Raw genomic sequence first — 21799 nt, forward strand, 5'->3', positions numbered from 1 at the left:
TACTGACAGGATAGTAGCTGTACAGATTTTTTTTGTCCTTCTATTCAATCGAATCTGATTCTTTACTGCTTCTTAATAGCCTGGTACAAGTTACAAGGTAATACTTTTGCATCAGCCTTTGGAAATATAATGATTTTCCAGGACTTAATAAAGTTTCCTGAATAAATAAAAATGTTTCTATTTGCTGTCCCTGCATTACAGATATTTTACCATTGCAGAATAATCTTTATGTCCAATTCCACAAATGAAGAATGTGATCATAGTTTAATTTCTGTGCAAATACTGCTTGACAATCAATAAGGTAATGACAAAAAATTGATTTAATGGAACTCTGAGATAAAGAAAGGGTTACCTAATTTTACAATTAGGAGGAGGGCATACAGCTGGAATGCAGGAGAAAATCTAATAAATCAATATAATTATATTATATAAATAAGCTAATATAATTAATACACTAGAGAATATGTAGCTCTCATGAAGAATGCTTACCCCTTCCAACCAAATTAATTTACTCTGCTAAATTTATTGGCAGATATGTCATAATATATGATCAGTAGGATATAAGTAAGCTTTTGTGAATAATGTGACTATTTTGTTTACTTAGGATCTGGATAATTACTAAAAACTTTGGAACCCTAGAAATATCAGTTCAGGTCTTTAGTATTACACACATTCAAGAAGGGATCTGAAAACAGAGTTATTTATTCCATTATGTTTCATGACTATGCAAATGTCTAAATAATAATGGTTCTTTGATTGTTTATGTGGCATTCATCCAAAATATTGTCAGTTGTCCTTTTTGCAAAGCTCCTAATAAACAAGCTACGGCATTACCATCTTTTATACAGTTTCTGTCACCATTTATCTTTCAAGTTTACTTTGAACTGGAATAAAATAACATATCTGTTTTTCTTGCTTATATCTTGTAAAGAAATAGAGCTGTAGAATAGAGAGTAGATGCACTAGATAGCCTGTTTGTAGATAGACTCATTCTGTAGAAATTTAGAATTTCAGGATTGCAGTTCTTATATAAATTCTAATTTCCCTATTTTTCAAAGTATTCTGGCTTGCTTAAAACTCTGAAACCTACATACTATTTTTATGAAGTGTCTTATTTTTAATATTTCTTGAAAAAAAAGAAAAAAATGAATCTGACAGCCTAATGTAGGAAACTAATATATCGAAACCTCTGGCTAAACCAACATTTATACGGACTGAATCTGTACAGAATCCATATCCCTCATAGCTAGGAATATGGAATGGGATGCAATTCTGAGTGCCTGCTGAATTCAGTATGTTGGAAAACGCTTATTTGTTTAAACGATTTTATAGCTGCTGATCTCATGACAATTTAGACAACATAGATTATCTGCTTAACTTTGGGTCAATATTATAGACATCTCTCTAATTTGGCTGGAGTTTGGATGTTATGCAGTGTCTCCCCACCTCCTTCTTTCTCCTGTTTATCTCTGTTACTCATTCTTGAAATCCAACAAAATAACTGATATAAGGTGATTCCTGTGGAAAACTATATAAATTATACATAAGAATATTTAAATTATATATTTATTATAATAGCCAGTATCTATTTTAGTGAGGATTGGACTTCTACATTTATAAGAACATCGATTAAAGCATGTTTAATATTGTAATCTAGTTTGGGAACACTGCTGCATTAAATTATGACTTAGAAAATTCATTATAGAAATAGAAAAATAAACTTCCACCAGGACTATCACCCAACTCTTTACAATTGAGCAATCCACCTTGAGTAACCCAAAGTAACTGTTGAGTTACTTGGGCTGTTAAGTGGACTGTTTTCCCATTAACTTCAATTTAGTAGAAAAGTCATTTGTCCATGCACACAGCTCCTTATATCACCCCTAGATATGGACATTGTTTGCTTTACGGAGGTAAATCGTGAGATATTTTGTCAAAGCAGAACCAAAACAAGGCATCATTTGAGGTTTTATATGAGAGTGAAGAATACATTCCTTTTAAAAAGAAATTGCATAGTAAAAATTAAATCTCTGGTTAATTCTGAAGTTGACCCAAGTAAGACAGTCCTGAGGGTGGCTCAGGGGCTAGGACGTTGAGCATGTCGATCGAAAGGTCAGCAGCTCGGCGGTTCGAATCCCTAGTGCTGCTGTGTAATGGGGTGAGCTCCCATTACTTGTCCCAGCTTCGGCCAACCTAGCAGTTTCAAAAATACATAAAAATGCAAGTAGAAAAAATAGGGACCACCTTTGGTGGGAAGGTAACAGCATTCCGTGAGCCTTTGGCGTTGAGTCATGCCGGCCACATGACCACGGAGACATCTTCGGACAGCGCTGGCTCTTCGGCTTTGAAACGGAGATGAGCATCGCCCCCTAGAGTCGGCAACGACTAGCACATATGTGCGAGGGGAACCTTTACCTTTACCTTTAAGACAGTCCGGTCGTTGATGTATTGTGCCTCTCTCTCTCTCTCTTAATTGCTCCAGTTTTTAATATAGGTAAGAAAGCACCACCCCTAATGCAGCAAATCTGATTCACAGGTACTATGATTTTTCATAGCATTTATAGATTTCAGGGGCCTTGAATGTAACTCCAACAAGTTGCATCCTAATCATCACCAGCCTGGATTGTGATAATATGTTATAAGGTGATGCCTTTGAAGACCAACCTAAAGCTGCAGTTGATTTAAAATACAATGGCTGCCTATTAGCTGTCACATATAACACCTATGCCATGGACCCTGCCTTACCTTCTAAACTATTTTTAACATAAAAAGGCTAGTGTGATTTGGGCCTTCAATATTTCCAAGATTTTTTCTCCAGCCTGGATCAACCAAATCAATTGTCCTTGGAAAAGCTGTTGCTAGTACTCTACTGTCACAAAGTGATGGGAGCTAAGGCATGAAAACATTGTTTTTCTGTGACAGTGTTTACTCTGTTGAGCAACTGTCTCTCAAAATCAGCCAGGGTGTTCATTTGTATTATGGCTGGTTTTGCTTTTAACCTTAGTTTGGATTGGCTTTTAACTAAATGTTAATTTATGGCAATTGCCTGGGCTAGTCCCTGCAGTTTTCTTGGCAAGAAACCATTTCCATTGGGAAATGGTTGACAATTGTCTTCTTCCTATGCCTGAGAAGGAGGGAGTGACCCAAGGCCGGTAATCTAACGTGGAACCAGAATTCATGGTCAGTTTTTAGGCTTTTTTTTAATTTGCATTTATATCCCACCCTTCTCCGAAGACTCAGGGCGGCTTACACTATGTTAAGCAATAGTCTTCATCCATTTGTATATTATATACAAAGTCAACTTATTGCTCCCAACAATCTGGGTCCTCATTTTACCTACCTTATAAAGGATGGAAGGCTGAGTCAACCTTGGGCCTGGTGGGGCTTGAACCTGCAGTCATTGCAAGCAGCTGTGTTAATAACAGACTGTCTTAGCAGTCTGAGCCACCAGAGGCTGACACCTTAACCATAAAACCAGACTAGCTCTCTTATTGTTTTATATAGAGATAGTACTCAACTTAAAACTATTTGTTTAGTGACTATTTGAAGTTACAACAGCCCTGAAAAAAGTAACTTATAGTCACACATACACAGTCTTCACACATACAACCATCATAGCATCCACATAGTCAAATGGTCAAAATTCAGACATCTGGTAACTGTAACATATTTACAATGGCTGCTGCATCCCTGGATCATATGATTGCCTTTGTGACCTTCACATCTGGCTTCAACAAACAAAGTCAACAGGATAAGCTGTATTTACTTAATGACCATGTGATTCACTTAACAACTGCAACAATTCACTTAACTGTGACAAAAAAGGCAATAAAAGTGGGTGTGACTTATTTAACTTAACCTTGCTTAGCAAAAAAGTTCTGGTCCCAATTGTTGTAAGTCAAGGACTACCCATAATGTATATTTGTTCACCATTGAGTGTCTTACTTGTGGATTACAAGTCAAATAAATTCAGCAGTATATTCAAATCTTTATAATATGTGGTTCATATATTTTTATGATGACATAAATTGACAAGTATAAATGTCAAGAAAATTCATCTTTGAAATAAATGTCAGTTTAGAATATTATCTTAATTTTTTTCTGTGCTAATTAAAAAGATAAACTAAAATTCAGTAGAAAAGATATTTCTCTTTGTTTCTCTATATTGCTACAGCCATTGATTGACATGAGATTTTCTTAATCACTATAATTTATAATAGGTTATAACAACTTAATGAAAATATTTTTGCAAATTTAGTTACCATGATCTGTCTCTGCATGCCTGCATTCTGTTTGAGCTTTATGAAATGTTTGCAAGTTTAAATTAAATAGGTAAAATCTGCACCGGCTGTAAAATAAAAACATGTTTTTATACAAGATAGATGGTATGCAAACAAAAAATGTTAAGTTATCATCTCTGAACATTAATGAAATGCTAATTAAATGATACAAATTAAGCAAAAAAACAAAACAAAGCCTTTTTAATAAGAAAAAATAAAATAAATTTGGCAAGAGGGTTGTTATCTTCATTACCTAACATTATTGTGCTTGTGTAGCAATTATTAGCAGTGTCTGTTTGACAGGAAGGCAGCTATCCATTTATATAGGAATCCAGAAATGCCATAGGATTTTAGTTTTAGAAGTAATTTGTCATGTATTACTGAAACAAAAGCTTTACAGAAGTCTATGTAAACTGTGTCTATTGCTTTGCCCTGATCAAGATGTGTAATCCATATGTTTTTGCAATGTAGTAGTTGTAGATTACAGAATATTTTTTTTCTGAAACCAATTTGTTTGTTAGAAAGTAGGTTGTTTGTCTCTAGGTGAAGGGTAATAGTTTGGTTAATGATTGATTCCATGATTTTGTACGTGACGTAACATAAAGAGATTAGTCTGTAATTTTCAACTAGGCTAGGGTCTCCCTTTTTGAAGATAGGGATGACCTTGGCTTGTGACCATTGGGAGGGCAAGTACTGCTGGTACTGAAAGATTTTTCAAAAATTATGCTTAGAGGTTGTGCAGTTACAGTGGAAAGCTTTTTTAAGAAGTATGTACATAGTCCATCAGGTCCAATAGATAGAGATGATTTTAGATTGCGTAGTTCCTTTTAAACATTGTCTTCTATAAAATCAATATGTATAAGATCACCGTAATCATTGTAATTGTCTGTAGTACGACTGGGAAATATTGGGTATGTGTTGTTGCTGTTTACAAAGACTGAACCGAAGAACATGTTAAAGAGATTGACTTTAACGGTTTCATCAATACAGTCTTCGCTGTTTGGTCCTTTTAGGGGTGGGATGGATCTCGAGTCTTTAAGTTTGTTGTTTATAAAATTATAGAAGGCACAGGTGGATTTTGTGCATAGAAGGTTTTCTTCTTGCTTATGTGATAATTGGTTCAGTCTTTATTTGTTGGCATAAGTTTTTGTAGCGGTTTTTGAAGTTAGCTACATAGTTAGTTTTGTTTTTTCGCCAAAGATATTTTTTTCTGCATTGTAATTTCCTTATTGTTATTGGTAGTTTATTTTTTCTGGTTTTGTGGGATATTAATGCTACGTAAAGTTTAATGATTCTTTTGACTTCACGCAAGAAAATGTGTAATGATCATCATCAGTATTACAGCCAGAGAATAGAATTTGCCAATCAAGATATGAGAGTTCATTGTCTATGAGATCATATTTGGCTTTTTTAAAGTTATAACTGGGAATCCCATCATAATGATGAGGGCATAAGTTGAGACAAAAGTCAATCATGCTATGGTCATTGTTGGAGAATGGTTCTTTTATTTGTAGTCCATAAATTGAATTTAAACTGTTGCAGAAGGTGAGACCAAGGCAGTTGTTGAGTCTAGTATTGTTAGTTACTAGTTGATCAAGTCCCAAATTAGTTACAGTTACCGGGTTGCACGTTGTGCATTCAGTTGTACATTCATTTAGTGTCCAATTAATAAGTGGTAAGTTAAGGTCACCAAGAAAGATTATTGGCTATGGGCAGGAGACTGCCCAGGTTAGTAGTGAAGTTAACTTGTTCCCATATTTGATGTCATAATCTGGGGCTTTGTAACAAAGTAAGAATCGAAATGTGGTATTTAAGGACAGGTTGCATATAATAGTCTCAGGATGAGCAAGTTCCCATATAACTTGAATATTTTTTAGATGTAGGGACTTTTTGTAGAAGATAGCAACACCAACTCCTCTACGGATTTCACGATCTGACTGGTAAACATGACAGTCACTTACTGTAATAATGGAGTCAGGGAGGGATGTATTCAGCCAAGTTTCACAGACAAATATAATGTTGAATATAGCCGTATTTAGTAACACAAGGAATTCAGGTATTTTATTTACAAGGCTTCTTGCATTAAGTAGCTTGCATTTAAGGTTGGTAGTAGTTGTTATAGAGGAAGTTAGGGGCATGAGTGCTTAGTTTTGGATAATGGGGGGTTGAATGGAGGACGATTGGGTGTTAGGATGTGGGTTGTGGGACTTTCTTTTGATAGTCGGCACAGTAGTCGATGTATAAGTCAGTATGTCCTTGGTCTTGACATCTTTTAAGTTCTGATCCAAGTTCACGAAAGCGGATTCTTTGCAATATGGATAAGTCGAGACATGAGCGAAGTTTGTTATAACTAATGTTGGTTTTCTCCATTGTCACCGGGCCAAATAAAATAGCATTTGGACATTTTTGTTCACATTCAATGGTGTTTTTGATAAGTAAGGATATATTGTTCGGTGGGTTTGAATTATTTGCTGGGTTGATGGTTACTTGTGGTTGTGGTTGAGGTGGTTGTTTTTGAGTTGAGGTAGTATTTTGGGGTAGTAGTTGATGAATTAAGGAAGTATTTGAGCATTTAGGTATTTATCTATCATTTCTATATATTTTTTCAAGAGATGTTAGAAATGCTTGTAAAATTGTTTCTAAACGTGTTACTAAGCATGCATCTATAGAGTCAGTGGATGTAGACGTGACATTTATTTATTTAGTGATGTGATTGATTTATTTATTATAACAACTTTTACACCATCCAGTCCAAGAATTCTAGAAGAAAAAACTTTTTAAAAAACTAGTTGGCCTTTAAATCTTACTTAATCTTATTTAAACAGTAGCAATATTAATTTCAGTGCTAATGCTACTTCAAGATATGAACATATGTTCATCCATAAGGCAGGTTTGTCAGAAAGGCCATTTGAAAGATACTGAAGAATAATGGTAAAGGAATTGTAGCAGCTCAAGCTTTCTTAATGATCACAAGAAAAGCAACCTGTCGTTGAAAGATCTGAAGTTTGACATAATATCACAAGAGAGTTTGTGATAACAGATGAGGAAGATTCATCTAACTGAAAACAGAACACTAGATGAAACACCTAAAGTACCTACAGCGTGAAATGATTATAAACATGATCAAACCGTCCAGATGTAGTCTTGAAGAAAATGCGCTTGAAGCATTGCTTTTCATTGTGATATTGCTGTTTTACACATTTATCCTTATAAATATAAATCGCATGACTCAATCAAACCACGAGCTTTTCATGGTGGGATTGTTCTTTTTCAGATTTATCCTCATAAAAATGAATCGTGCCTCAATCAAACCCTGAGCTTCCATTAAAAATGCTCTTCTTGTGCTTTGTTTATGAACAGCTACTACAACACCATCATGCAGTACATGAAATTTCATATATCGCAAAGGATATCACAGACCATCGGGCCTTTGGATACGTATGTGGAAAGGAAGGGAATCATAGATTTGTGGCAATAAAAACAGCCCAGGCAGTAAGTATCAAGTATCATTTCTCATTTATATCATCATTTTATCATCCATAGTAGCATTCTTTATGCAGTACATAATACTGTTAGAAACCCGTGCATAAATGTTCTGAAATGACAGTTTAGCAATATCAGTCATGGAAAGGAATGAGCACAGTCATCATTCCCAGTTTTTTCTTGATGTATTCTTTCTAATTAGTAATTATTTTCCTTCCTAATTAAGCTGTACACACTAGCTGAATACAAATCGGCTTACTTAGTCCCTCCTCACTCTTTTAGATGGAAAATAATGGTAAAATAAATAGCTATTTTGCAGGGTCTACTCAACGCATCTTTTTGTTCATTTTAATTACCATTATTTTCCAAATATAATTTGTATACGGTATATACAAATTTTAACTAGGTAAATGAATTTTCACCTACTTAAAATTTGCAGCTTGACCAGAATAAATAAAGTACAAATTAATTCACTAGGAATAGATGAGACTCCCTCTCGTCCACCTTAAAGAGATTTCTAAGATTGCATTTGTAAGTTTACAAAGCCAAATTAAGGTACATTATACTGATGTGAGTTCAGATGCAACAATTTCAATCTCAGATAAAATGTAATCAGCCAGTGTTATTGCCATATCTTACAATTTTGAATTAAAAAATTTATTTTAAATGTATAGTAAATTAAATTTATGCTTAAATAGCATGAACTATTAAATAGAGTCACCAATAAAGTATTAATAAGAAGTTTAAGCTTGAGATGAGTTGGGTTACTCATTTTTGAATTGCATTGTGTTTGAGATTTCATCAAGGGAAAAAAATTACCAGAGAATTAATGCATTACACTCTGATAATTTTATTTTGGCTTTAGTTGCATTTTTTTCATTGCACAGCACTATCCAGAATGGACTTTCAAAATGTGGTCCTTGCACTGAAATATCTCTAGAAAAACAGAGGCAACCCCAAAGAAATTTTATATGAAGTCCTAATAAGGATTTATATGCGTACAGAAGATGGAACATTACTGATTGGTCTACAATCTATTATTTTTATGAAAAGTTGAGGAGAAGGTAGTTTGGCTCCAATTTCAGAAGGTCCTAAAAAAACCCAGATTATTCGAATTCCTTCCAACTGGAATTCAGGGTCACCTTTGCTTGAAAGTGGACAGTGTATCCCTCCATGTCCCAGTAGCATTTGATATTATTGATCATGATATCTTTCAAGCCATATGCAAGGATTGTGGATCATAGATACTATTTTATATTGATTTTGCTCTTTCCTAAACCAACCGCTTCTATCAGTGCTTTTGAGGGACAAAAGGTTGAAGCCTTGCATTCTTCAATCTGGGGTGCCTCAAAGCTCAGCTTATTTTCCAGAGTTGTTTCACATCAACAAAAGCTGCTCTGGAAGATCATCCATCAATTTACAGTTAGTTGTCATCAGTATGCTGATGCAATCTAACTGTATATCTGTACTCCAGGCAGAGCAAGGGATGGCAATAGAAGTCCTTGCCCCAGTGCCTAGCGGCTGTGAGTGCTAAACCAAATCCAGCAGGATATCAGTGAGACAAATTTCCTGTTGGTATAAAAACCTTCAAGGAGAATAATATTCTTCTATGGATTTTCCATCTATTGTTTTAGTTCCTTTTCTCTGAAAGTGCTGAAATATAATATGAAAGATTTTTTCTGGATTCAAAGCTCCTGATAATGGAGCTATTTCAGAAAGGAAGGAAGGAAGAAAGGAAGAATTTTAATTGGGGAACAGCAACTGATATGCAGGTAGTCCTTGACTTATGACCACAACTGAACCCAAAATTTCTGTTGCTAAGCAAGGCAGTTGTTATGTGAGCTTTTCCCCATTTTACGACCTTTTTGCCACAAATGTTAAGCAAATCACTGCAATTGTTAAGTAAATCTGACTTTCCCTATTGATTTTGCTTGTTGGAAGCCAGATGGAAAGGTTAAAAATGGTGATCACATGACGTGGGACAATGCAACTGTCACAAATGCATACCAGTTGCCAGGTATTCAAATTGTAATCACATGACCATGGGGGATGCTGCAACAATCCTAAGTGTGAAAAACGGTTATGTCACCTTTTTTCAGTGCTGTTGTAACTTTGAATGGTCACTAAATGAATGGATGTAAGTCTGGGGCTACCTGTACTTTTGATTTTTTGTTTTGCTATATGGTGTTTTGACATTTTAATTCTGTAAGCCACCTAGTATCTGACAAATGATAAGAGTACAAATTAATAATAAAATATATTCAGTTGTGAAAACGTGTTAGCTGGTTTGATTATGCAATTCATGGAGTAACAGAATGGTTTTTTGCACTGTATTTTTCATCACAAGGAAATAGAAAATTCGCTTTGTAAGTTACATTGCCTGAGTGCCAGCAATGAAAATGTAGCTGAGGAAATGTGCACATAGAACTGCCCAGTTTTACAGTAATTTGTGAGTACATATATACAACAGGCCAAGCTAACAAAAAAAAAACCAACCAATACTGATCAAAATGGCTCAATTTATAATATAATTAAACAAATTCCATTAGCGAATTAAATTATTTCAAATTTTGTCTCCATTATATATTCCATCTTAAATTGTATTCAGGCACTCCTCACTTAATTATGATAATTGGGACCAGAATTTTTTTTGCTAAGTGAAAAGTTGTGAAGTGGTAATGTCACACCACTGTGCTGTTTAATAATGGCAGTTCCAGCAGATTCTCAGTTATTGTTAAGCAAGAACTTCATGAGATCATGACTTCATGACAGCTTCCCCTAACTTTACTTGTGGGAAGCAGGCAAGGAAGGGCACAAATTATGATTACATGACCACGTAGGCACTGCAACAGCCAGAACTCTCTCATTCAGTACAGTTGAAAGTTAAAACAGTCATTGAATGACTAGTCATTAAATGAGGGCCACCTGTAATGAATAACTCTGCCAAACAATATTAATTCCATTGATTTCAATGCACTTGCAACAAACTAAACAGTTTGATATTTGTCATTAAAATTTGCCTTAATGCTGTTTTATTAGCTGGGCCTTTTGTATATATATTACATTCATACAGCCGGAATAGCTCAGGCTGTTAGTAGCCTGTTATTAGAACACAGTAGCCTGCAATTACTGCAGGTTCAAGCCCGGCCCAATGTTGACTCAGCCTTCCATCCTTTATAAGGTAGGTAAAATGAGGACCCAGATTGTTGGGGGGGCAATAAGTTGACTTTGTAAATATACAAATAGAATGAGACTATTGCCTTATACACTGTAATCTGCCCTGAGTCTTCGGAGAAGGGCGGGGTATAATTGTAAACAAGCAAAAAACAACAACATAGATATTCATTCATTATTTCTGTATCGCGTATAGGCAGAACCTGTGATTCTGGATTTGCGAGACCTCTTCCAACTTATTTATGAGTTGAAACAAAGAGAAGAACTGGAAAAGAAGGCACAAAAAGATAAACAATGTGAACAAGCAGTATATCAGGTATTTTAATAATTTTTGGTAGGCAAGTACAAAATTTATGTGTTTTATTTGGTGCTTTTTTTATGGTAGAGAACCTGTGATTCAAAACACTAAAAACCAGTTTATACAAGATAGCAATTTCTGTATTTGAGGATGGTACTGTTGGTGTTGGTACAATGATGTTTGACAGTGATTAAAATAAACTTAGCTCTAAAGAAACTTAATCATGTGAACTTGTTGACTTGGCAATAAACATATTATATATAAACTTGGAGCTCTTCGGAGTAATTGTGTGATACTTTTTCTGGTGTTATTTCATACATAATTTTATACACTGTGGGTAAAGAAAATACATGCAAATGTGAATTTCTATTTTACATCTATATATTATGCAGTTCCCTTATGCTTTAAATCATGAATATGGCTCTTAGGCATCTGCTGTTCATATTCTCTCCCTTTTTTTGTCTTTATCTTTGACTTTCTTTATGATAGACAATTTTGGAAGAAGATGTAGAGGATCCTGTTTATCAGGTAATTTTTGAAGCCATTTTTTTTGGTGAAGTTTCAGAATCAGGGACATAGTTTTATCTATAAAATAATATAAAACAAAACTTCAGCATTTCAAAAACAGATCAATAAGGTAACAAGGATAAAACCAAAAATTATAAAATAAGTTTTCAAACTAGTATTTTAGATATTTTTTAAAAAGGAACAAAACATTAAAAAAAGAAAATAAAGGAAACATAATGTTGCTAATACTGAAATATAAAAATAATGTCTAGTAATACTAATTGATAAGTAATTTCAAAAACTAACTCTTTTTTGATAGGGTTATTTATTTTTGTACATATGCTTTTTGCGATTGTCCTTTTAAGAGAATGACAGTTGTAATTAATTATTTAAAATAAATAAACTGTAAGTTGAAAGATGAGTCATTCTTAATTAATTTTATTTAATTGGGAGGTCATTTGAGAAACAAAAATTGCCAAATAGGTGTGCTGTCCATCCCAGAGCTGGTAAGAATCTCCCTGTGTTCATAATCTAGGATGATCATTGAAATGGTATAAAATAATAAATCTGCTCATGCTAAAGATTAACGAAGAAATACACACATAATTAGAAAAAAATAAGACATTAATGCTTCTCCAAAAGGTATACTAAATTTCTACCTGTGAAATAGGGTGTCCACGTCTTGCAGAGAAAGAAGTGCGAAGTCTCTAGATTAAGATTTCATTATAATAATGGAAGTAGTTGTGGCAGTAGGAAATAAGACAGGTGCTTCAAGGTAGGTATCTTAGTTTCCACTTTTACAGTCAATGCCCCATCCATCATCCTAAAGTCATGTTTTAAAAACTAATTGTGATAATTAAAAGATCAAGAACATGGACAAAGACAGCAAAAAAAATTCCAGGAAATATGGAAAACTATACAAGAGATTTTCCTCTCTTCCAGTTATAAGATTGTTCTCCTCATTCTCTTTAAAAAAAAAATCAGAACATTTTCTACCAATTCTTAGTATGAATTAAAATTTTGCTACTTGAATTTAGGCCATAGGAATCAGTCACCTGGTTTGCAATGCTGAGTTATAATGTTGGTTTGGGAAGTGTGTATGTGTTAGATTTAACCTGATGTGTAAAATCTTCCATTATGGCTTTGCATTCAGTAAATGCCATGTCTATAGATCATTTAATCAGCTATGCTTACAAATTCTGGCTTAGCTTCTGTGTGTGGAGTTAATGTAAAAAAAATAAATATGTAAAACTATAAATATATCAATGTAATACACAAAATCAGTTCCATATCACAATTTTTAAAAAATAGCTTAAATATTGAGATGCAGCAAAATGTAATACCTTCAATCTTTTAATAATAATTCCAAATTAGGAACTAGGCCATAGCTTGAATGCTATTCTCATTCCATAATCCAGTATTTTTATACTTTTCCCCTTTTCTTTTTTTAGTTTGACTGATAGAATAACATGATACATGCTATGGCATGAGTGGAATCAGCTCCATAGTAATTGTGGGTACACATAGGAAGAAAAGAAAAAAATGGAGCTAACTAGAATAAAGGACAGCATCGTTTTTTTAAATAGGGTTGAAAGATCTTTACCAATGAGAAACAAATATTTAATGTTATACATTTTAATGAAGAACAGAATTCATGCCTTTAGTAATATTTTCAAAACAAAAGAACTAAAGAAACATGTCAGAAGAAAGAAGTGATTTTTAAAATACAATATAGGAAAATTGTCTTTCCAAAAAAATAGAAAGAATAAGTAGATGATTATGATAATTAGAATTAGTATCAGTATTGGTATAGTACTCTGCAATGTTATTTCCATAGAACAGGGCTGTTAAACTCACATCGTTACATTGTCATCATATGATGTATTGTGACTTTTTTCCCCTTCGCTAAAATGGGGGAGGGCATGGCCAGCACATGACGTATCCGACCTATGGGCCACGAATTTGAGACCCCTGCCATAGAGCATCTTCAGAATCAGAATAGAAACCAGGCACTTAAAATAAACTCATTGCTGAAGTCCATGTTTCCTGCTATTCTTAAATAAGATTAAAGATTAAAAGTACTATAAGGAAACAAGGTTGAACTGTGTTCATCTCTGTTGAGGAAACAGCAAGAAATTTGTTAAGTGACAATTAGTGAAGTTTCACATCTCCTTTATTTCTCTTCTGTAAAAGAAAGTCACATTTTTGGGGCTTTTTTAGAAAAAAACCTATACGGCTGTTCCTTTACTGCTGATGGTTATTTCTTCTAAAGTTCAAAACTGCCTTTTTCTCCTTTCTTTTTCACCTCTGACCTTTCTTCTTTTGCTGCTGATGTAATAGTACATTGTGTTTGAGGCTGGACATGAGCCAATTCGTGAGCCTGAAACAGAAGAAAACATTTATCAGGTATAAAATTTGTACATTTGTGTTCTTGTTCCTTCCAGTAATCATCAAGCATATTTTGTAGAATAAAATATGTAAAGTTTTATTTTAAGCTCATTTAATTTTTCCTAAAGTCATAAATTCCATTTCATACAGGTTTTGGATTTAAGTTTTAGAGTGCAGGTAGTCCTCGACCTACAACCTCAATTGAGCCCAATATTTCTGTTGCTGAGGGAGACAGGCGGTTTGCCCCATTTTACTATCTTTCTTGCCACAGTTGTTAAATGAATTAGTTATTAAGTTAGTAACACAATTATAAAGTGAATGTGACCTTTTCTTGTCAGGTGACCCCAGGACATTTCAACTGTCATAAATATGAGCAAGTTGCCAGGTGTCCAAATGTTGATCATGTGATAATGGAGATGTTGCAATGGTCATAAGTGTGAAAAATGATCATAAGTCACTTTTTCAGTGCCGTTCTAACTTCAAGCAGTCATTAAATGAATGGTTGTAAGTTGAGGACTACTTGTATCATTTAGGATGTCTTCTTTCTTCAGTATTTTAAAAAAATTAGCACACACAGAGAGAGAGAGAGAGAGAGAGATTGAGAGTAATTGCCAAATTGACCCATGGTTGTTGGAATCCACATTATATCCATAATTACATGAAATTATTTTGATTTAACCAGATTTAGAGTTGTAGTATTTTCTTTTAACAGAATTAAGAATAAGGAGAACTTTCTATTCCTGAATTCTGGTTACAATTATCATTTTGGAAGCCCTATGTAATACTAACAGTTTTTTTTTAATCATAAGAAGTATAGGTTTTCGTGGAAGTTTATTTGATTGTATAATACCTTTCCTTTGCTACAAGAATTATTACTGGCTTTTTGTAGTTGAGTGTTTACCAGTTATGCAGTAACATTTGCTATGATTTTATTTATTTTTTATATGTGCTAATGAAATGTTTCTAAAGTGGCTTAGAAATCCTTTCTCATACAACACCAAACTAAAGGAGCCTGACAATCACCTTAGTCCAAAGTTTGGGGAGGAACCAGTTTCTCAATGCTCATTTAAAAGCTGATAAGAATAAGCTATTTTAATCTCTGGTGGGATGCTATTCCTGAGGGAAAGTGCTACAAGCTTTCCTGTGTCCTTCTCAATAACACAGTTTAATCTATGAAACCTGGAGCATGCCAACTCTGTCTGCTCATACAGATAGGCAGAGCCATGGGAAATAGACAGTAATAAGACCTAATACTGTGTAAAACTTTGTATGTGAGAACCAATATGTTGAGTTGCACTGGAAAACCTGCTGGTAACAGATGCAGCTCATGGAGGAGAGGTGTAATGAAATCTGCCCATAACTACTTCTTCAGTTGGAATTCTTTCTAAAGGTGAACAAACGGTTTAAAAAATCATTTTACTTATATAGATCTACAATAATTATTCTGTTTATGCCCATGTTTTCTAGATTTAGTTATTTAAATGCCACTGAATTAGGCCTTAATCTGGAGATTGCATAAATATATGTCCACCATCTGGACTTTTCACTAATTTGTAGTTTTCAGAGAAAATAATGTAATTTCTTTTATTGTGTCATCCATTTTTATCTGATTCTTTCTCTATTTCTCACAACATTGCAAACCATAATTGTTTTTTCTAGTGCATAATTCCTTTGCATCTCATTTGAAATTTATGAATTTTATTCACCAGTCATTACCTTACAGCAGTAAGCTGTCTTTATTTGGATCATGATCAATTGATTAGTTCTAACAACCTATCATACTCTTAGGAACAGTCTCCAAATCCATAATTTGAAATAGATTTTTGTCTCTTCTTTGTAAGTGTGTAGCTTTCACAACCATATCTATTTCCAGTAAAAAGATCATTGTTTTAACTGTTCTGACCTTGACAGTTATAAAAATATTAATAATCTTCCTGATATTGTTTAAGTTTTATCATTGCTTCCCTTCCTAGAATAAATCTTTACTCGTCCAGAATATTTTCTTCCTTTATTTCTGAAACCAAAACTATCTATTACCTTTGCTTCATTATCAACTCTAGGTTCACTAAGTATATTTGCTGGCATTATCTTGGCTTTTTAAAATTTAATATTCACCCAGATTTTTCACTTTCAAAATCAACTTTTAAGCCACGTTAAGCTAACAATATATCTGAGATTCTTAGCAGTTCTGTCTCTCAATTTTTATTCCATCTGACACCTCTTCTAATCCTTCTAATTCTATAATGCATTTGTTGCTGAAGATAAACCAGTGAAAGCACTATGCTTTCACCCTTTTATCTTTCCTGAACCACTGTTTCTCCAAATTCAGTTGTTTCATTCTTCATTGTAAAAAATGAAGTAATCATTATTGGGTGCTTCCTGATCTAATTTAATGTGTTGGTTATGACCTTTAAAGCCCTAGATGGCATGGGGCCAGGTTAGCTGCGAAACCGTCTTCTCCCCATTACATCAGCCTGCCAAAAGTTGTTTTGAGGGTGAGATGGATGGCCTCTAAATTTGATAAATAAAATAAATCCATTGTACTGTTTTTAAAATTGATCTTACATTCTTGTCCTTCAACCTATATTTTACAAATCTGCAGTCTGTTCCACAATTTATAGTCGAATGGATTTTGGCTCACTGGATTGCATTTCTCCATCTTCTTTTTTGTATTATGTGGTCAATTTATTTCTGATATTGTACATTCAGTTATGTCCGTATGTAGAGTCTCAGTTTATGCTCCTGAAACTAAGGTTGGAAATGCCCTTTTTGCAAAACTATTGTATAGCCTGCCCTATCTTCTCCACTTCATTTCCTATAACATATCTCTTTCTATAATTTCTAATATCTCTACTTACTAATGTTTAAATTCTCTCAGTCATTAGCAATACTATAGGTTTCTAACGTTGTAATAGCACCCTTGAAATTTAGTATGTAATCATCCAATTTGAATAACCCATTCTATTTAACATAAATTCACTCATTTGCTTTTAATTTAATACGTTTCATTTCCAATTTCCAATTTTTCTTGGTTCATGGTTCTTACATTTCTGGTTCAAACTGCACGTGCCCTTATAAAACAATATTTTTTTTTTCAACATTGGCACTCTCTGTTGTCAAATTTATTAGAAGCCTTAGTCTGCACAAAGAATGTTAGAATTCTTCCCCAGTAACTAGAGGAAAAATGTCTAACCTCAAGTGTCTCATCCTCTATTGTCAGCTTCTGAAATGTTTCAGCCTAACATGATTTTCTTGATAACAATATAGAAGTGGTTTGCCATTGCCTTACAAATTTTAGTATGCAAGTACAGTCTCCATGGGTCAATTTCCTACATACTTGCAGAGCCCTGCTGGCTTCAACCCTGTTGTAAATTATTGTTGATATAAAAAGCCTAACATTAACATCACTTGACCTTACCAGAAAAGATAGTCCTACCAGGAACTATCATTCCTACTAGCATCATTCTCTGGGTCCCTAAAACTATTTTTCCTTTCTGCAATATCAAGGTGATAATCTCCAGGAAGCTTTTTCCAGATAGTTTTTTTTTTTTTTATTTAAAAAAATGTTAGATAAATAAAATAAATTTATTTATTTATTTATTTATTTATTTTAAATAAAGAGTTTTCTCTTTGTCTCATGCTTTTATGATTGGGGACATAAGAATAGATATTAGCCAGTTTAACAAACTGAATCACTCTGCATTATTACTATAAAATGTGTATGGCTTGTAGGAATAAGCATGTCTGTAATCATGAGTTTTTTTACTTCATTATGTCAAGTTAAAGCTAGCAATAGTTAATACATCCTGGGCAAGTTGTAGAAAATGCAATTATAGAACTGACTAAATTTTCAGTGATGTGGATATATTTTGGGCATTTTATTTTCCATTTCTGTGATTATTTTATTCTTTTTTGCATCATATTTTTATTTTATAATTATCTAATGTGTTGATAAAATATCAGTAAATTTACAACATTTACTTGATCTAAAAAGAAGCTCAATTTATAAAACTGCCCCATTTGGTCACTTATAGCTGCTTTTTCCTTCCTTCGGTTAAGCACCCAATTAAGCGTATGTGAATGAACGCCTTTAGAGTCGAGATAAAAATCTGAATAGATTTTTTTTTTTCGTTTTGTAAGCAACTCAAAAGATGGAGAGCAGAATTACTAAATATAATCATAAGTGACACAGAAATACCTCTTCTTAAGAACAAAAAGGCAAAGCAGAAATGTACCATAGCACTTACGATCCAGTCTTCCATGACAAAGTAGCTGTCAACGCTATGAGTGTTATAAAATCTTGACAGTACAATGAGGAATTTCCTTTCTGCTTTCAAACAATCTGAAAAGAACTTACTTATTATTTATAAAGTGATAATACATATTGTATATAATAACTTTGTTCTTGAATAGTATAAGTCAAAGCTGGTACTTGCATTGGGTTACTGTGTCCAATAGATATTGTAACTCTAAAGCATCTGTAATCTGTAAAATTAGAATCTGAGAAATTCTGATGGAATTTGGACAATAGAAATAAGGAAAGTATTTGAAAATACAAATGTTTAAAATTAGATATTCTGCATCTTTTGAATGACTAGGGAAAAATTTCCATATATTCTTATATTTGACTTTTCTGCTATTACCAGTAGATAATAACATTTTCCAGTTCTCAAGTTAAGAGCAATCTAATGTCTTGATTATTTTCCTCTCTTAATGTTGTATACAATGTTTCTCTCATAATTTAGAAGGTGTATTCATAACACACAATTCACCTCAACTAGGCATTGAATTCTCTTTCAGATATACACATACAATGTATTGCACCAGGTTATTATAGTATAGATAGTGTCCGGATTATAGCATAGGTATAAAGTAATATAAAAATCCTCTCATAATATGACATGTACTCATAACACTAAATAAAAGGTCTCCACACTGGATAGTTAAACTGGATAGTTATTGGAGTACCGTCTTTCCCCGAACATAAAACCTTGTCTTATATTTTTTTGAACCCTGAAATAAGTGCTTGGCCTTATTGCCATGCACTCAAAAGCCCAATTGGGCTTATTATCAGGGGATGTCTTATTTTGGGGAAAAAGGGTTACATATTCAAATAAATAACATACCAAGATTACATGGAACTTGATTAAATATAAAACTTAATCTATAATTAAGGTCAGAAAAAGGAAGATGAGAGAAAGGTAATGCTGCCAGTACAAATAAAGTCTTTCTAGAAATTAAGTTTCATTTATTTAATACTTCATTAAGTATTCATTTTACTAAATACTACTATTTAGTAGTACCAATAAATGAAACTTAATTTCTAGAAAGTATTAGGCTACAAATTAATACATTGCAACAGAAAAGAGCGATTGGAACCAAGTGGAATAAGAATTCATTGGAAGGACAAGAAATCAAGAAAATGCACAAGTTTCAAAAACATCTCTTTTATTGATTCCACCAAAGTTCTTTAATTATTCATCCTCAAATGGGGAAGAAAAACTGTTTCTAATGAGTACAGAGCAGATATGAACAAAGTAAAAGACTCAGATCCCTTCTTCGAAGTACTAATTGGACAGTCATTGGTACCTACAATTAGAAGCTTCACATATTGCTCAAGTCCTGTCTCTTCCCAAATAATAAATTAGAGTAACAAATATGGATTGGAACTAGATATGCAAACTCTACATGGAAAAAGTGTAATATAAGAAACAGTACAATATTAGAAGATACTAATTCTGCTTTCATGCAAACTTACAGATTTGTTGTGTCCTTTGTTATAGGGTACTAGATAGTAAATTCAAGACATTTCTCCATGTGGCCATGATAATATAAGATGGAAGTTAGTAAAAGGACAAAGTGGAATTCCAAGAACTATGGAAAAAGAACTTTCATCTCATTCATTATAAAAATATGTCTGTTTCAGATTCTAGAGTCATATATGTCATCCAATAAGAGCTTCCGGTACTTTTCAAGTTGATCCTAATTACATTTTTCTTTCCACAGGTTCCTACTAGCCAAAAGAAAGAAGGTGTTTATGATGTGCCAAAAAGTCAACCTGTAAGTGTAAGTATATAATATATTTACAGATGAAACCTCTTTCCCAAAATTTTAGATTTTCAAAAATTACTCTAGCAGAGTTATAACAGCCAGGCTTAAAATAAGCAGCACTTCCTTATTTATATAAGCATATTTACTTTAAGCGTCCATTCAAACAATTGATTTATATTAATCTTATTTATTTATTTATTTTTGATGAGGAGGGGGAAACTATTGTTGCATATACTATTTTGGATAAAATTGGAATGAGAAACAGATCGAGGAATAGGGGATGTGGAAGGATCATATGATCTCATCTTTTTTTATGAATCTGCCTTCCCAAACCTGGACTTCTTCAAATGTGTGGAGTTCAATTTCCAGAGCTGGTCATGTTAGCTGAGAAATGGTTTAGAAATCATTCAGATGTAGATGTAGGATGCTATAAATATTCAGTTTTTAGACATAGTTTAAAATGACACACAATGGAGGATTCTAGACTAGAAGGGCCCTATGCAAAGAGAGAGAAAAAATCATAGCCCCTTTTAAAGTTTTTTTAAAAATCTATTTCCTCTAAGGGAGAAATAATTAAACATATTTCTGTTGATATTGGTGGGGTATCTTTTTTTTCTCCCGCATATGAAGGAAGAGGCTGAAGAGGATATAAGCATATCTTCCTTGTGTTTTGTCCTACACCAGGGGTGAAATGCCCCCGGTTCAGACCAAAAAAGTAAAAAAAAAGGCTCTGGAGATCCCAGCTGAGCAGCCTGATCATCAGAGCCTTTTTTTTTACCTTTTAAAAGCATTTTTACAACCTATTTAGCCGAAAAGGTTGTAAAAAAATGCTTTTAAAAGTAAAAAAGAAAGAAAGAAAGAAAGATCATGTGCCACAATTGATCACACACACACACCTCGCAAGCTGTTCTACTTACCCCATGCCTCCTTTTGGCGTGCACTGCGCACGCGCACCTTGCATTTGGTGTGTCCTGCACGTGCGCAGCCAGTGGACCGGTATTAAACCGGTTCAGATTTCACCACTGTCCTACACCCAATTACATTATTAGTAATTACTTTTAAACAAATTAGTAATAGAAGGAGAAAGAGTGGGGGACAGAGGTAGACTTGCTCTTAAAGTACAGTCTTGTATAAACACCAAACTGGTATTAAAGTTCATTCTAAATCCTGTTGCATAGAAAATGAGAGGCAAATGATAAAATGTGCATGATGACATCATCATGAAATTGCCTTGATTTGCATACTGGTATCAGACAATGAGATAGAAACATGTAAGGCCATCATCTGCATAGTAGCATTGCTACAGTGTCCTGTGGATGTACCATTTTTTTCTAGTAGATGCATTGAAATTAATGGGATGAGTTAGTCCTTCTGTTCAATTGATTTCATTATGCTTAATGTAGATCTAGTTTAGTATGTTCTGAACCTAATAAATATTCATATTGTCAGAAATTAAGAGAAATGTTTTAAAAGAAAGATTATGAGAGAAAATCAAGCGCAAATCAAATCATTGATATTTTCTCCACAAATTATTAAGAAAAGGAAAGAAAATAAAGCATGCACTAATTACATACAATGCAAAAAGGTTTATTTGTATTCATTTTTTGCTATTTTTTGT

The 21799-nt window shown here is 33.5% G+C and overlaps 1 protein-coding gene across 1 annotated transcript in view; it reads left to right on the forward strand.

Annotated features, from left to right (window-relative positions):
* The window catches only part of DAB1 (DAB adaptor protein 1), a 291295-nt gene that overhangs the window by 209894 nt on the left and 59602 nt on the right, over nucleotides 1-21799 (forward strand). Inside the window, exons 7-11 of the mRNA XM_058177854.1 lie at nucleotides 7641-7772; nucleotides 11134-11253; nucleotides 11725-11763; nucleotides 14083-14148; nucleotides 20137-20196. Coding sequence (XP_058033837.1) covers nucleotides 7641-7772; nucleotides 11134-11253; nucleotides 11725-11763; nucleotides 14083-14148; nucleotides 20137-20196 — 417 coding nt within the window. The remainder of the gene's footprint in view (nucleotides 1-7640; nucleotides 7773-11133; nucleotides 11254-11724; nucleotides 11764-14082; nucleotides 14149-20136; nucleotides 20197-21799) is intronic.

Source organism: Ahaetulla prasina, chromosome 3 (assembly GCF_028640845.1).
Source record: "Ahaetulla prasina isolate Xishuangbanna chromosome 3, ASM2864084v1, whole genome shotgun sequence".
NCBI classification, from domain to species: domain Eukaryota; kingdom Metazoa; phylum Chordata; class Lepidosauria; order Squamata; family Colubridae; genus Ahaetulla; species Ahaetulla prasina.